Genomic DNA, 17,571 nt, shown 5'->3' with positions numbered 1-17,571 from the left:
CTGTGCTCAAGTGATCCTCCCACCTCAGCTGGACGATAGGTGCATGCCACCACACCTGGCTAATTTTTAAATTTTTTTTTTGTAGGGATGAGGTCCTCTATATTGCCCAGGCTGGTCTTGAACTCCTGGCCTCAAGCAGATTTCCCCCCTCAGCCTCCCAGAGTGCTGGGATTTGTAGGCATGAGCCACCACATTCAGCCCATATTGAGCATCTTTTAATGTGCTTATTCGCCCTCCATATATCTTTGGTGAATTTTCTGTTTAAATCTTTTGCCCTTTTAAAAAATTGGATTGTTGGCCAAGCACAGTGTCTCCCACCTATAATTCCAGCACTTTGGGAGGCCAAGGTGGGAGGACTGCTTGAGCCCAGGAGTTAGAAACCAGCCTGGGCAACATAGCAAGACCATGACTCTACACACACACACAAATAGCCAGGCATGGTGGTCTGTACCTGTAGTTCCAGCTACTTAGGAGGCTGAGGCAGGAATATTACTTGAGCCCCAAGAGTTTGAGGTTACAGTAACGTGAGCTATGATCACACCATTGCACTCCAGCCTGCGCGACAGAGCGAGACCCTGTTTCCAGAAAAAACAAAAAAAAAAAAAGGAAAGAAAAAAAAAATTGTGTTAGTTTTCTGTTGTTGAGTTTGAGAGTTCTTTGTGGATATTTTGGGTACAAGTGCTTTTTTTCAGATATCTGTCTGGCAAATTTTTCTCCTCTATGGCTTATTTTATTATTAACAGTGCCTTTCAAGGAGGAGTTCTTAATTTTGATGAAGTCTAATTTATTATTTTTATTCTCTCATGGATTATGCTTTTGGTGTGGTATCTAAAAAATCTTTACCTAACCTAGGTCACAAATATTTTTCTCTAAAAGTGTTATAGTCTTATGTTTTACATTTAGGTCTGTGATTCATTTTAAGTTAATTTTTGTATATGGTACAAGTATGGATACAAGTTCATTTTTTCATATAAAGGTATCAGATTGTTTTAGTCTTATTTGCTGAAAAGACTTTCACCACTGAATTGCCTTTTCTCGTGTATAAAAAATCAGTTTTTCATATTTGTGTGGTTCTATCTCTGTGCTCTTTTTTCTGTTCTACTGATACATTTGTCTATTTTAATGTTAATATGATATTGTCCTGACAACTGTAGCTTTGTAATACATCTTGAAATCAGTATTGTTAACTCTCATTTTTTTTGAAGTCATTTTGGTCATTCTAAGTCTTTGGCATTTCCATATGACTTCCATATGAATTTTAGAATCAGCTTGTCAGTTTCTACCAGAAAGACTGCTGCTGGGATTTTGATCAGAACTTTTTTTTTTTAGAAAGGATCTTACTCTGTCACTCAGGCTGGAGTGCAGTGGCGTGATCATTGGCTCACTGCAGACTCGACCTACTGAGTTCAAGTGACTCTCCCACCTTAGCTTCCCAAGTAGCTGGAACCACAAGCATGCACTACCATGCCTGGTTAATTTTTTTTTTTAATATTTTCTGTAGAGACAACGTCTCGTTATGTTGTTGCCCAGACTGGTCTCAAACTCCTGGGCTCAAGCTATCCTCCCGCCTTGGCCTCCCAAAGTGCTGGGATTACAGGTGTGAGCCACTACACCCCGCTTGAATGGAATTTTATTAAATCTGTAGATCAATTTGGGGATAGTTGATATTTTAATAATGAGCCTTCTAACTCATGAATGTCGTCTTATCTATTTATTTGAGTCTTCTTGAATTTATCTCAGCAGTATTTCATAGTTCTTACACACTTTTTTCCATATTTATCTCTATATTATAATTTCATTTATTTTGTTACTATTGTGTATGTTATTTTTAAAATTTCAATTTCTGATTGTTATTTGCTAATATATAGAAATATATTTTGTTTTTGTACATTGATCTTGAATTCTGCAACCTTGCTAAATCACAATTAGCTTTCTTATAGGCTTCATTGAATTGTTTATATAAGTTATTACGTTGTCTGCTAATACAGTTACTTTTTTCTTTCCAATATGGATATTTAAAAATTTTCTCCCTTATTTCATGGGCCAGAACCTCCAGTATAATGTTGACTAGAAATAATGAGAATGGACATCCTTTCCTCATTCCTCATCTTAGGGGGAAAGCATTCAATCTTTCTCCATTACGTATGATGTTAGCTGTAGGTTTTTACCAGGTTGAGGAAGTTCTCCCTTCTGCACCTAGTTTGCTGACAGTTTTTAATCAAGAATAAATGCCAGGCTGGGCTCGGTGGCTCACGCCTGTAATTCCAGCACTATGGGGGGCCAATGCGGGTGGATCACCTGAGGTCAGGAGTTTGAGACCAGCTTGGCCAACATGGTGAAACTCTGTCTCTACTAAAAATACAAACATTAGCTGGGCATGGTGGCAGGCACCTGCAATCGCAGTTTCTCATGAGGCTGAGGCAGAAGAATTGCTTGAACCTGGGAGGCGGAGGTTGTAGTGAGCCAAGATCACGCCACTGGACCTCAGTCTGGGCGACAAGAGTGAAACTTCTTGTTTTTTTTTTCTGTCAACACACACACACACACACACGAGAATAAATGCCAAATGCTTTTTGTGCATCTATTGAGATGATCATATGATTTTTCTCAGTTTTTTTTTTTCTTTTTTTCTTGAGATGGAGTCTCACTTTGTTGCCCAGGCTGGAGTGCCATGGCGCAATCCTGGCTCACTGCAACCTCTGCTTCCCAGGTTCAAGCGATTCTCCTGTGTCAGCCTCCTGAGTAGGTGGGATTACAGGCACGCACCACCATGCCAAGGTAATTTTTGTATGTTTTAGTAGAAATGGAGTTTCACCATGTTTGCCTGGCTGATCTTGAGCTGCTGACCTCAGGTGATCTGCTTGCCTTGGCCTCCCAAAGTTCTGGGATTACAAGTGTGAGCCACTGCACCCAACCCTCATTTAGTTTTTTAATGCAGTAAATTACATTGATTGATTCAAATGTCAAACCTTACATTCTTGGGATAAACCATGCTTAGTTACAATGCATTTTACTTTTTAAAATTTAATGAATTCCATTTTTTTAAATTGTGGTAAATATACATAACATAACATTTGCAGTTTAACAATTTTTAAGTGTACAGTTCAATGTTAGTAAGTGCATTCACATTGTTGTGTAACCATTATCACCACCCATCTCCAGAACTTTTTTTCCTTGCAAAACAAACTCTGTACCCATTAAACAATAACTCTTCATTCCCTACCCACCTCCCCAGCCCTGGGTAACCACCATTCTACTTTCTATCTCTACGAGTTTACTCTGTGTATCTCATATAATTGGAATCATACAGTTTTTGTCCTTTGTCTGGCTTATTTCACTTTGCATAGTGTCATCAAAGTTCATTCATGTTGTAGCATGTGCCAGAATTTCTTTCCTTTTTACCATTGAATAATATTCTATTGCATGTATATATCACATTTTTTTTGTCTGTTATTGGAAACATGTTCCATTTACCTTTTGGCTATTGTGAATAATGCTACTATGTGTATTCTCCTTTTAATGTATTATTTGATTTAATTGGCTAAAATTTTTTAAAGAATTTTTACATCTGTATTCATAAGGAGTATTGGTCTGTGTATATATTTTTTTGTAATGCTTTTATCTTTTTTGGTGTTAGAACAATGCTGTACTCATAGAGTGAATTGGAAAGTTTTTCTTCTTGTTCACATTTCTGAAAATGTTAAGTTGTTGTGGAGAATTGGTATTATTTGTATTATTTCTTTCTTAAATGTTTGGTAGACTGTCAATATAGCTATCTGATCCTTGGAGTTTTCTTTGTGGGAAAGCTTTTAATGACACATTCAATTTTTTTTAATAGACATAGGGCTATAAAGGATTTTGTTTTTTTTGAGTGAGCTTTAGTGGTTTGTAGTCTTTCAAGAATTTGTCCACTTCATCTAAGTTAGGATCATCAACTACTATCTATGAGCTAAATCTGGTTTGCTGCCTGTTTTGGTAAATAAAGTTTTATTGGAATGTGGCCATACTCATTTGTCTATGTATTGTCTATGGCTATTTTTGTGTTACAGTGGCAGAGTTGAATAGTTGCAAAAGAAATGTTATGGCCTGAAAAATATTAACTGGCCTTTTGCAGAAAGTATTAACTTCTGATCTACAGTTTCAACTTCATTGTCATAAAGTCGATCATAATATTCATTTATTATTCTTTGTAATATCTGTAGAATCTGTAGTGATGTAACTTTTCTCATTTCTGACATTTATCATTTGATTAATTTCCACTTTCATTCTAATTATTTCCTTTCTTTTGCTTATATTAGGTTTCATTTGTGCTTCCTTTTCTAGTTTTTTTTTTTTTTTCTTTTTGAAACAGAGTCTTGATCTGTAGCCTAGGCTGGAATGCAGTGGCATGGTCACGGCTCACTGCAGCCGTGACTTCCCAGGCTCAGGCAGTCCTCCCACCTTAGACTCCTAAGTAGCTGGGATTACAGGTGTGTGCCACCACACCTGGCTAATTGTTGTGTTTTTTGTAGAGATGGAGTCTCACTGTGTTGCCCAGGCTGGTATTGAATTTCTGGGCTCAAGTGATCTATCTGCCTTGGCCTCCCAAAGTGCTGGGATTATAGGAGTGAGCCACCAGACCCCGCCCTTTTCTAGTTTCTTAAGGTGGAAGCTGGGGTCATTCGTTTGAGAACTTTCTTCATTCCTAATATAGGTGTTTCGTGATATAAATTTCTCTTTAAGTACTGCTTTAGGGATGCTAAAATTTTGATATGTTGTGTTTTCACAGGGAATGGGATCAGGGAAATTTTCAAAGGTTCTAGTAATCTCTTTCTTAAGCTGGGTGGTAGGTACATGAATACATTTGTTTATTCGTACATTTATTCTTTATATCTTACACATATAAATATTCTTTTGAGTATATTCTGTATTTAACAAGGAACTTTTAAAAAATGTGAATGGGAGGTAATGATGTAATAATCTGTTGGGTAAACAGCTCTGAGCAGTTACATTGTGAAGTGAAGCAGAGAAAGGGGGTAGTAATTTTAAAATGATGTGAGATAAAAGGGGAGATTGTTTTCGTATTGTTTTGTTTTAAAGCAAGTTTACTGATTTAAATAAGAGTCATAAACTTTATGAAACCATACAAATAGCAGATATAAAAGTCATATGCTGATGTGAAATTTGATGTGTTTAACCAAAACTCTTGCTTTAGAATAATAATACCACTTAATTTTTTTCTTAGACAGCAGTTTGAGTTATGCTCTAGCACCAAAAACAAATACTTCATTGAGTTCCAAGAATTCCCTATCAAAAACTAGGGACAAATTATCTTGGCCTAAAAAATTTGCATGTCAGATATTGTAATCAGTTACCTGTCAATATAAATTATAAATAACTACCTCTTAAAAGTAGTCATAAGGCCAGGTGTGGTGGCTTATGCCTGTAATCCCAGCATTTTGGGAGACAGAGGTGGGTGGATCACTTGAGGTCAGGAGTTCAAGACCAGCCTGGCCAACATGGTGGCCCCCCTCCCCGTATCTATTAAAAATACAAAAATTAGCTGGGTGTGGTGGTGCACACCTGTAATTCCAGCTACTTAGAAGGCTGAGGTAGGAGGATTGCTTGAACCTGGGAGGCAGAGGTTGGAATGAGCCGAGATCGTGCCACTACACCTCCAACCTAGGTGACAGAGTAAAACTCCATCTCAGAAAAAAAAAAAAAAGTAGTTATAAAAGAGTAAGATGAAGGTAAAAAGAAATTATTCTTGTTTACCAGAGGATAAGCAGCGAAATAAGCTGTTTGCAGCCAGTTATCTGTATTATGCCTGTTTATTTAATGACATATAACTTCAGGATGTTTCATAAGATAACTGAGTAATTACTAAGCCATGCAATTTATTTGGTTTTTGTAGATAATACAACACACTTAAATAGTGAACTGCTTTTTTCTCTCTCTCTATCTCTCTCTCTCTCTCTCTCTCTCTTTTGGTCTTTATGGCATGTCTTGCCAATCATATTTTTTCTCTCCAATAGGTTGTATGGTTCCTGGAGCTGGTGCAGTTGAAGTGGCAATGGCTGAAGCTCTCGTTACGTATAAGAACAGTATAAAAGGAAGAGCTCGTCTTGGAGTCCAGGCTTTTGCTGATGCCTTACTCATTATTCCCAAGGTACAACTACCCTTTCGGCCAAATAACAACTGGTTAGACATAAAGGTGTTTAATTACAAATTGCCCATATTATCTGATAGTTAATGGAGTAGACAGGTATTTATATGCATTTCCTTACACAATTTTCTCTTAGATATTTTACAGCTAAAGCAGGGAAACTTTTGGGATAACAGCCCAGAATCCTTGCATGATCTCATGAAATAGTCAACTTACCCCCTTGCTTCTTTCTCTGAGTTCCAAAAATTAAAGCAGCTCCAAATATTTCCTTCAGAAATGACTCATGATTAATCATAATGAGAAAGTTTAGAATTTAAAATTTAGTTAGATTTTATGGTACATCTTTGTTTTGTTAGTGGTATCCAAATGTAATCAATTTAAATTGTGGAGAGTGAGGGCTTGAGGCTGTTTAGCATTCCTAAATACAACCTTACATTTATCATCATCATTTTAACTCCTAGAAAAAGAGAAAACAGAATTTTTCCATGTGGCAACCTAAGGATAGAAAGCAACCATTCCTTTCTCTTTTCCTTAATTTGTTTCAAACCACCTTAGAAATACAGTAAAATTACTTCAAAGATGCTATTACCATGAATTAAAACATTATTAACAATGCCAGCAAAATCTCTTTGCTAATTTTTATTAAAATTTTTCATAATTTGTGAAATCTTTGTGAATTAGATTTCTATTTTTTCTTTCCCCAGAGTAGCAAAGTCAGTATGATCTTGTTGTTGACAGAAATTGGTAACCCCAGTGTACATTGGTGGTACCTTTTTCCTCATCAGCTGGTGATTTGGGACCACTTGGAAATGAGCCTGGTTTGGAGTGCGGGTATCTCCAACCCTGTTACCACAGGTCGTGACTCTCCTCATGAAGATGAGGGGCACAAAGGTGCTGCAAATATTCTGGTTTCCTTAGCAAGTGCCTATGAAGAACTGGAGGGCATGTGACTAGCAGCACTAGAGGAAACAAGAGTATCATTCTACTTCCTTCCACACTAAAAAAAAAAAACAAACACAAAAACCTTTTGCAAGGAGGGAAATTAATGTAGTAGAGTGGAAATGGGGGAACTCTGATGTCCTCAGAATTTACTGTGATGTGCATAGGGGCAATGTTTAAGTAAATATAAAAAGTACTAGATAGATGAAATAATACTTTGATTTAGATTGAAAGTAGAATTCTTCAAAAGGAGATGATTGCCATGTTATAGATGTGTTTTTACAAGAGTAAAGAGTATTTTGATATTTGAGATATGTGATGGTATTATGCATATATATTTATTATTATTTTTATTCCTAAAGGTTCTTGCTCAGAATGCTGGTTATGACCCACAGGAAACACTAGTAAAAGTTCAGGCTGAGCATGTCGAGTCAAAACAACTTGTGGGCATAGATTTGAATACAGGTAAGAAAGGGAAGGAAAATTAGCTGCTTAATAAAGAAAGAGGTTATTCTTTAGTTACCCAGATCTTATAGTAAAGAAGTAGAGATTTGGGTAACTTTAATATTTAAATTTTGGATGCCTTTAGTTTATTTTTGAGCTTCTTAAAAAATGTTCATTCATTTGAGAAATAGTTGTTGAGTGCTTGATTTCCTCTTGGGCTTCACACAGAACAAAACAGACAAAAATATCTGCCGCTGGGAGCTTATGTTGTAGTGGGAGAAGGTAGGCAGTAAATAATAACTTTAATAAATCTCCTTCAGCATCTTAGAAAGAAATGAATTATATGAAAAAAAGAGTGGTTTACTAATGATCATGAACACTAGTACAGGAGGGTGGAAAGAGAACGACAGCTTAAAGAGGTTGGTCATGGTAGGCATCATCAAGATGTCTGTTGAAAAAAAGTGGAAGGAAGTGAGGAAATCAGCCATGTAGGCAACTGGGGTTAAGTGTTCTAGGGAAAGAGAACAGCCAGTGGAAAAGCCAGTGTCTGACGTTTTTGAGGAAGGAGGTGAGAGGTGACAGAAGGTCAGATCATGCAGGGGCATTTGGACCAGTCTCAGGACTTTGGCTTTTACTTTAGAGGAGCAGGGAGCAATTTTGAGCAGAGGTGTAACATGGCCTAATTAATTAATTTATGAGGCAGTCTCGTTCTGTCTCCCATGCTGTGGAGTGCAGTGGCGTGATCTCGGTTCACTGCAACCTCTGCCTCCCAGGTTCAAGCAATTCTCCTGCCTCAGCCTCTGGAGTAGCTGGGAATATAGGTGTCTGCTGGCACGCCTGGCTACTTTTTGTATTTTTAGTGGAGACAGGGTTTCACCATGTTGGCCAGGCACATGGCCTAATTCTGTTTAAGAGAATCACTCTGGCCATTCTCCACTCTGTAGAGAAGTCAGCTGAACAAGTAGAAGGTTGGAATTGCAATCAACTGTGGTGGAGAAGACTGGCTGGAGCAGGTTGTGGGTGAGAGGACATTAACATTCAGGTTTGGCAGAGTCAAGGTTGAAGCATCTGTAATCTTTTAATTAAAAATGTTGGATATATGGGTCTGGAATTCAAGGAAGACGTCTGGGTTAGAGATTAAAACTTGAGAGTCAGGCCGGGTGCAATGGCTCACGCCTGTAATTCCAGCACTCTGGGAGGCCAAGGTGGGTGGATCATTTAAGGTCAGGAGTTCAAGACCAGCCTGGCCAACATGTTGAAACCCCATCTCTATTGAAAATGCAAAAATAGCCGGGGATGGTGGCAGGCACCTGAAATCCCAGCTACTTGGGAGGCTGAGGCAGGAGAATTGCTTGAACCCAGGGGGCAGAGGTTGCAAGGAGCCGAGATTACACTACTGCACTCCAGCCTGAGTGACCGAGCAAGATCTCTGTTTCAAAAACAAAAACAAAACACCAAAAAAAAAAAAAAAAAAAGAAAAAGAAAAAAGAAAACAAAAAACAAAAACACTCAAAAAACCTTGAGAGTCATCAGATGTGTATGGTTTAAATCTAAAAGTCTGGATGAGATCACCTAGGGATTAAGGGTAGAGAGAAAAGAGGCTAGGACTAAACTTTTGGGTACTCCAACATTAAGAAGTGAGAGAGGAAGAGGAAGAACCAGCAAAGTAATCAGAAAAGGAGTCACTAGTGCAAAAGAAGGAAAACCAGAGGAGTGTGGTATCCTGGAAGATAACAAACAGTAGGCCGGAGAGTGTGATCAACTGTGTTAAATACTGATAGATGAGGCCTGAGAATCAACCATTAGATTTGACAGTATGGAGGTCATTGATGACCTTGACAAAAGTAGTTTTGGTAGTGTATTAAATATTTTTAGAAGATATCAATTAATATTAATAGAAAATAGTAAGATTTTGGTATTAAAATTGTTTTTACTTTTCAGGTGAGCCAATGGTAGCAGCAGATGCAGGAGTTTGGGATAATTATTGTGTAAAAAAACAACTTCTTCACTCTTGGTAAGTTCGTATGAATATAAAGTGAAAGACTTGTAGAGTTATAATTGATAATATTAAGATGAAAATGTTTCTATTATTTTTGTCATTGTACAGTGGAAAAATTGTCAAGTGTTTGAAAGGTGTGGTATTGTTATTAGGACTAGCTTCTGTCATTTTATAGTCCATAATCCCTTTTATATTTTAAGTCTAGCAGTGTTAAGTTATAAGAAAAATAATCTTACTATTTGAGGGGGAAAGAAAAGGGGAAATTTACTGAAATAGTAGCACATGCATGATGGAGAAAATCAAATGATATTGTAAAAATGAGCTCAATTTTGCTGGAATATAAATCAGGAATGCACCTTATCAACAAAGGAGTTTAAATTATAATACAAAGGGTGACATTTGGGCCAGTGCAGTGGCCCACACCCGTAATCCCAGCAGTTTGGGAGGCTGAGGCAGGTGAATCACCTGAGGTCAGGAGTTCAAGACCAGCCTGGCAAACATGGTGAAACCCCGTCTCTACTAAAAATACAAAAATTAGCCAGGCTTGGCGGCAGGTACCTGTAATCCCAGCTACTCGGGAGGCTGAGGCGGGAGAATTGCTTGAACGTGGGAGTCAGAAGTTGCAGTGAGCTGAGGTCTCACCATTGAACTCTCCAGCCTGGGCAACAAGAGTGAAACTCCATCTTGGAAAAAAAAAAAAAGGTGACATTTGTATTTGTATTTATAACAGCCTTGTCTCATAAAATATTGTACCAACATCATTAAAGTACCCTACATAGGTAAAGATTGCTGGAGAAAAAAGCTAAGAGTGGGTTAGTAGGCTTTACTCACCCTCTCATCTTTTTCCTTAGCACAGTGATTGCCACCAACATTCTCCTGGTTGATGAAATTATGCGAGCTGGGATGTCTTCTCTCAAAGGATGATTGAATTCAAAATCAACCCTTATAGAAGATGAAATTTAGTACACTTTACATCTGACTACTATTGTGTAGCCTGAGCCATTCTGAATTTCTACACAATAAATACAGTTTATGTCTTTTGGATCTTAACAGTCTCAAAAAATATTTCATCAAGGTATAAAGAACACAAGAAATACTTTTACAGTAAAGGAATAATAATTGAAATATTTCCCCAAGAGTCCTAACTCCCCACCCTTTGTTGTATGCTACTGCAGTTGTTATAGCATAGGATCTTTTAGGCCTTTTGGCAAGTTTTAAGTAACGAAATAGGGGTTTTAGTGCACCCAAGTAAATTTCCAGTTTATCAGAGGGTATAAATGTAGTAGGACAAAATGTTTCATTTTCTCTCAAAATTCTTTCAGTGACATCTTGCTGCCACTCTTTCCTCTTATAAATATGGCATGTAGCTTTGGGTTACATTGTTTATAATAGTTGATTCAATTTATTTTGGATATCATTTATTATATTTTACCTGGCTTTTTTTTTGTATGTATGATCAACATTTATGCTACCGTGCTAGCTCTGGTAGCTCTCTGACTAGATGGTGAGATAGAACAGGTCTCATCTGGAAAGATGAGAATTGTTGACACCAGCAGTGGGAAATAATTGTTTTTGGCTTATAATACAACTGTTCAGTGTAGATATAGCAATATCTTTCTTGTTTGAAACTCTAGAATTAATCTATTATGCTTTTTATTGTTATTAGAGTTCTTGTGGTTAGCTTCTTTCCATGGATGTTAGTTGATAAGAGACTAAAATATGGCAGGTGCATGAATGGAACTTTGGCCTGTTTGTGTGTATAGGAGAAGGTTCCTTTAACCATTTAATGCCCTAGTTGAGAACCTATGATTTTATAGCCTGTTTTTTTTCCACTTTATATGCTATCAACATCTTTCTAAGTCAGTATTCAGACTTCTTCTTCTTTTTTTTTGAGATGGAGTGTTACTCTGTCACCCAGACTAGAGTGCAGTGGCATGATCTTGGCTCATTGCAACCCTTGCCTCCTAGGCTCAAGTGACTCTCCTGCCTTAGCCTCCTTAGTAGCTGAGATTACAGGTGCACACTACCACACCTGACTAATTTTTGTATTTTGTAAAAAATACAAAATAAAAATACAAAAATTAGTCAGGTGTGGTAGTGTGCACCTGTAATCTCAGCTACTAAGGAGGGGTTTCACCATGTTGACTAGGCAGGTCTCGAACTCCTGAGCTTTGGCGATATGCCTGCCTCAGCCTCCCAAAGTACTTGGATTACAGGCATGAGCCAGCACACCTGGTCCAGTATTCAGACTTCTGAACCATCACTTATGTATGTTTACACGGCATTGCATTGTATGGTTATACCACAATTTATTTTACTAATTCTGTTTTCAATTTTTTTTGCTGTTATAAAGATCTCCTTTTTAAACTTGTCTTTATCCTATAGAATAGGCCTTTTAAAATGGGCATGCCATGCATATGGCCATATCTTTTCTGTGTAACGTTGTTTAAATTTTGAAATATTTAAAATATACCAAAAAAGACAGAAAGTAATATAATAAACACGTTTGTACCCTCCACCTAGCTTTAACAAATAGTAACATTTTGCCATATTTGTTTCAGATTTTCTTTTCTTTTCTTTTTTTTTTTTGAGGCAGAGTCTCCCTCCTGCCACCCAGGCTGGAGTGCAGTGGCACCATCTCGACTCACTGCAACCTCCACCTTCCGGATTCAAGCGATTCTCCTACCTCAGCCTCCCAAGTAGGTGGGATTACAGGAGCCTGCCACCATGCCTGGCTAATTTTACATTTTTGGCAGAGATGGGGTTTTGCCATGTTGACCAGGCTGATCTTAAACTCCTGACCTTAAGTGATCTGCCTGCCTCGGCCTCCCAAAGTTTTGGGATTACAGGCATGAGCCACTGTACCCAGCCAGATTTTCTTTAAAGAAATACCAAAGTACAAAATGTTAAGATGCTGCTTTCCCCACCCACTCCCCATCATGCTTTTTCCACCCTTCCTCCCTAGAGGTGATCTTTATTGCCTTTGTACTTTTATTTTTCCCACTCTTTATTTTTTTATTTTTATTTTTATATTTTGAGACAGTTTCGCTGCTCAGACTGGAGTACAGTGGTACAATCACGGCTCATTGCAACGTCCACCTCCCAGGTTCAAGTGGTTCTCCTGCTTCAGGCTCCCGAGTAGCTGGGATTACAGGTGCCCACCACCACACTTGGCTAATCTTTTGTATTTTTAGCAGAGACAGAGTTTCACCATGTTTGCTAGATTGGTCTTGAACTCCTGACCTCAGATGATCCACCCACCTCGGCCTCCCAAAGTGCTGGGATTGCAGGAGTGAACCACTGCGCCTGGCCATTCTTTATTCTTTTGCATACCTGTGACAACATAAAAAATTCGTTTGTGGTATTTATTTATTTAATTTATTTAGAGACAGGGCATCTCTCTGTCACCCAGGCTGGAATGCAGTGGCATAATCAGCTCACTGCAGCCTCAAACTTCTGGGCTCAAGCAGTCCTCTCACCTCAGCCTCCTGAGTAGCTAAGACTATAAGCACATGACACCACACCTAGCTAACTGGTGAATTTTTCTTTTTTTCTTTTTTTCCTTTCTTTTTATTATTTATTTATTTATTTATTTATTTATTTATTTATTTTTGTGGAGATGGGGTCTTGTTATGTTGCCCAGGCTGTTCTTGAACTCCTGGCCTCAAGCAGTCCCCCTGCCTCAGCCTCTCAAGGTGGTAGGATTACAAGTGTGAGTAACCAGCCTTTTCTTGGGTTTTAAAAATGTATAAATTGTATTGCTCTGTAGATATACTTTTGTGCTTTTATTTACCACTTAATAGTTTTGAGATTTATCCATTCATTCATTTTAGCAGTTTTGGAGTATTCCAGTATATTTCTTTTTTTAAAAAAAAGTTACACAAACTTTTATTTTAAAAAAACACACAAAAATACAGCCTTTTCTCACTTCAGTTATATGCTATATTGCATTTTCCACTTAGTTCAATGCTTTAATGCTCAAGGATGCCTCTGCTTTTGATTGTACATGGGCCTGAAGCATCCTAGGTTTTGGCAAGCAGACAGGAGACTCAACAAAAACCCAAATAGGAACATTAATGCAGGGCATATCTGTAAACATATTATATATTTGAAAATTACAATATCAGTCAAAGTGACACAGTTTACAGGTGAAATGAAACTATCTGGAACTGCCTTACCACAAGTTTCTGAATCTGGACTGATATAATAAGTGATATCTATATATAATGTATTTTTAAAGTTTTGTTTACAGCAAGTGGGGTTTGCAATCTATGCTTATACTTATAAAATCTAAGCAGGACACATTCAAGTATATTTCTTGTTTGTATGTATGTATGTGTGTGTGTGTGTGTATGTATGTATGTATGTGTGTATATATCTAGAGACAGGGCCTCACTGTGTTGCCCAGGCTGGCCTTGAACAGGTACCTGGCCTCAAGTGATCCTCCTACCTCAGCCTCCCAAAGTGTTGAGATTACAGGTGGAGGCCACCCCACCTGGCCTTCAGTATGTTTCTATACTACAATGTCATGTTCCAGTAAGTTAAAGAAAAAAATCTTCAATATCAAAACTCTCAGAATATGTGTCAATGGCTTAGAAGAAAATACCAGAGATAATCGTAGAGACTTTTTCATGAAATGTTGCATTACTACTTCTTGATGGTGAGAATGAGTGTCAGAGACTCTGAGTTGAAAAGTGATTTAGAAGAATTGAGCTCTTGATTATGAAGTCTTAAGAGTGTCTTACCTTATTTATTTTGCCTATGTTATTAATGCATAGGAATGATATGATAAAAAATTATATGTATAAGTTTAAAAAGCTCTTACAGTAAATATAAAAAATGTATGAATGATAAAGTATTATGTCATAGTTGAAGTGATAGCATTTTCTTTTAGTCTGTGAAGTAATGGGTGCATCTTATAATGAGTGACATTTTAGATTCAGTGAAATATGATACTATTTATACACTGCTGGACTCAATGCTAATATTTATTTAGGTTTCTACATGTGTTCATAAGCACTGTTGGCCTATAATTTTACTTGTTCTACTTTCCTTTTCTAATTTTCAGATCAGTGACATATTAGCCTCATAAAATGAGTTGAGGAATTATTACTCTTTGTTTTCTCTGAAAGTTTGAGTCAGTAAAATGGAGGGTTATCTATTTCTTGACAGTTTGGTCTGAGCCTAGTAGTTTTTTAAATGGGTGGGATAGATTTTTGACTACTGATTCAATATTCTTTATTATTTTAGGTCTCATGTTTTCTATTTCCTTTCGAGGCTGTTTTGATACTTTATATATTTATAGAAATGCTTTATAAAATGATACTTTTCCCCTTAAAGTCTTATTTTGTTTTATATTCATCTAGCAATGCCAACTCTATTTTGGTGCAGGGGATGGGGAAATGATACTATTTCTCTAGTATGTTTTCCCATCCTTTTATGAAGTTTCTGTTTTCAGGTATTAAGTGTGTCTCTAAAAGCACATCATTACTAGATTTTATTAATTTAATAACTCACTGCAACCTCAATCTCCTGGGCTCAAGGGATTCTTCTGCCTTAGCCTCCCAAGTAGTTGAGACTACAGGTATGCACCACCACAGCCAGCTCATTTATTTTTTATTTTATTTTTAGTGGAGATGGGGTTTCACTGTGTTGCCCAGTCTGGTCTGGAACTCCTGAGCTGGACCAGTCCTCCTGCCTCGGCCTCCCAAAGTGCTGAGATTACAGGAGTAAGCCTCTGCATCGGCAAGTTTTATTACTTTAAAAAATTCACTTGGGCAGTATCTTTTAACTGGTGAGTTTAGTTATTGTTGATGATTAGTGATAGATTTATTTCTAACATATAATTTTGATACTTTTTGTTTACCTTTCTTTTTAAAAAATGCTTTCTCTTTTTACTACCTTCAATTAGATTGATTCAATTTTGTCTACTTCCCATTTTTTCTCTCTGATGGTTTGGAAATGATATATTCTATTTTTATTACTGTAGGGTTAATTTAAAAATTTTAACTTGCATACTTAACATAGTAACTCTGCCCCTCCCTAACAATACAAAGTCCTTAAAACATTTTAAATACAGTAATTCATCCTGTGTTTAAACGTGTTTTTAAATCTTCTTGTTTTTAAATCTCTTCTTGTTCCTTCTTGTTTTTAAATCTCTTAAATTAGTTATAGTAATAATCACTTTTTTTTTTTTTTTGAGTTGGAGTCTTGCTTTGTCACCCAGGCTGGAGGGCAGTGATGCAATCTCAGCTCACCACAACCTCTGCCTCCCAGATCCAAACAATTCTCCTGTCTCAGCCTCCCAAGTAACTGGGATTAGAGGCGTGCGCCACCACGCCCGGCTAATTTTTGTATTTTTAGTAGAGACGGGGTTTCACCATGTCGGTCAGGCTGAGATTCACTATTGTTTTATAAGGTCGATTTCTGTTTAGACTTTCCATATGTTTATTCATTTCTTTGTTCACCACTCTTTCTTGCAACTGTCTTCTTCCATCTGGATTCACTTTCTTTCTTGCTACTATATATTATTTCTCCTTCTAGTGTACACCAGATAGTAATACTCTCTTAGTTTTTCTTCCCTCAAAAGGTCTTTATTGCTCCTTACTATTGAATGATAATTTACTAAGTTACCCATTGTTTTCTCTCAGCACTTTGAAAATATTATCTCATGGTTTTCTGCTATTGTACAGGCTTTGTCATTATAACACGTATTTCCAAGTTCCCTTCCATAGGGTTTATACCAATTTGCACTCTCAGTGGTAAGTTATAAACGTGGGACCATTTTTACCTTTTTTTTGAAACCCTGAAGTGATATAATTTCACAATCCATATGTGAGCATGGTGTAGACCTAGAGCTTCAGTTTCTTGTAGGTATCCTGAGCAGAGCAAGTTTTCCCATTACTTCACTTGGCAGGTGGGTGGAGTGCATCCAGCCTCTGTATTGGCCTCCGTAAATGTGTCTTTTAAAGGCTCTTTTTTCATTTAGGGGCCTTAGCTTCAACTCCTTCCTTCAAATGTGGCCCTGTTTCTGTGTGGGTGTTGAAAGCCTGACATCTAGACTAGATCTTTTTTTTTTTTTTTTTTTGAGACGGAGTCTGGCTCTGTCTCCCAGGCTGGAGTGCAGTGGCCGGATCTCAGCTCCGCCTCCCGGGTTCACGCCATTCTCCTGCCTCAGCCTCCCAAGTAGCTGGGACTACAGGCGGCCGCCACCTCGCCCGGCTAGTTTTTTGTATTTTTTTAGTAGAGACGGGGTTTCACCGTGTTAGCCAGGATGGTCTCGATCTCCTGACCTCGTGATCCGCCCGTCTCGGCCTCCCAAAGTGCTGGGATTACAGGCTTGAGCCACCGCGCCCGGCCTAGACTAGATCTTAATCTAGTTTCTTATTTTCTCTGGCTTCCATAGTTCACCTTCAGAGTTTGTCACTCTGTTTTGACTTCCTTTGGAAGAAAATTTCCCTTTCTCTTTTTTAAGTTCAACCATATAGTTTTTGTTTTTGTTTTGTATGCTCTTTACTTATTTATTTTAATGGTAAAATATACATAACATGAAATTTACCATTTTAACCACTTTTAAGTGTATAGTTCAGTGGCATTAAGTACATGTGCATTGTTGTGCAACCATCACCACCATCCATCTCTAGTACTTCTTTTCCTTGCAAACCTGAAACTCTGTACCCATTAAACAATAACTCCCCATTTCCCCCTCCCCCTGGCCCCTGTTAATCACATTCTACTTTCTGTCTCTATGAATTTGACTACTCTATGTACCTCATATGAATGGGATCATACGGTCTTTTGGTGATTGGCTTATTTTACTTAGCATAACGTTGTCTAGGTTCATTAATATTGTAGTATGTGCAAGAATTTCTTTCTAAGGCTGAATAATATTCCATTATATGTACCTACCACATTTTATTTATTTATTCATCCATTGATGGGCACTTGGGTTATTTCTACCTTTTGGTTATTATGTATAATGCTGCTATGAACATGGGTGTGCAAATATGTTTGTCTCTACTTTCAGTTCTTTTGAATATATACC

At 37.5% G+C, this 17,571-nt stretch overlaps 1 protein-coding gene across 3 annotated transcripts in view; it reads left to right on the top strand.

The window, feature by feature from the left end:
• Window positions 1–10,577, top strand: part of CCT6B (chaperonin containing TCP1, subunit 6B (zeta 2)) — a 33,837-nt gene extending 23,260 nt beyond the window's left edge. For all 3 annotated transcript variants that reach the window (XM_011937681.1, XM_011937680.1, XM_011937679.1), the window contains 4 exons: window positions 6,015–6,148; window positions 7,447–7,549; window positions 9,470–9,542; window positions 10,379–10,577. In XM_011937681.1, the coding sequence (XP_011793071.1) occupies window positions 6,015–6,148; window positions 7,447–7,549; window positions 9,470–9,542; window positions 10,379–10,451 (383 nt within the window). In that variant the 3' untranslated portion in view covers window positions 10,452–10,577. The remainder of the gene's footprint in view (window positions 1–6,014; window positions 6,149–7,446; window positions 7,550–9,469; window positions 9,543–10,378) is intronic.
• The last annotated feature ends 6,994 nt before the right edge of the window (window positions 10,578–17,571 follow it).

This window comes from Colobus angolensis, unplaced genomic scaffold, assembly GCF_000951035.1.
Source record: "Colobus angolensis palliatus isolate OR3802 unplaced genomic scaffold, Cang.pa_1.0 Scaffold167, whole genome shotgun sequence".
NCBI classification, from domain to species: Eukaryota; Metazoa; Chordata; class Mammalia; order Primates; family Cercopithecidae; genus Colobus; species Colobus angolensis.
This window is presented reverse-complemented; position numbering and strand designations above follow the sequence as displayed.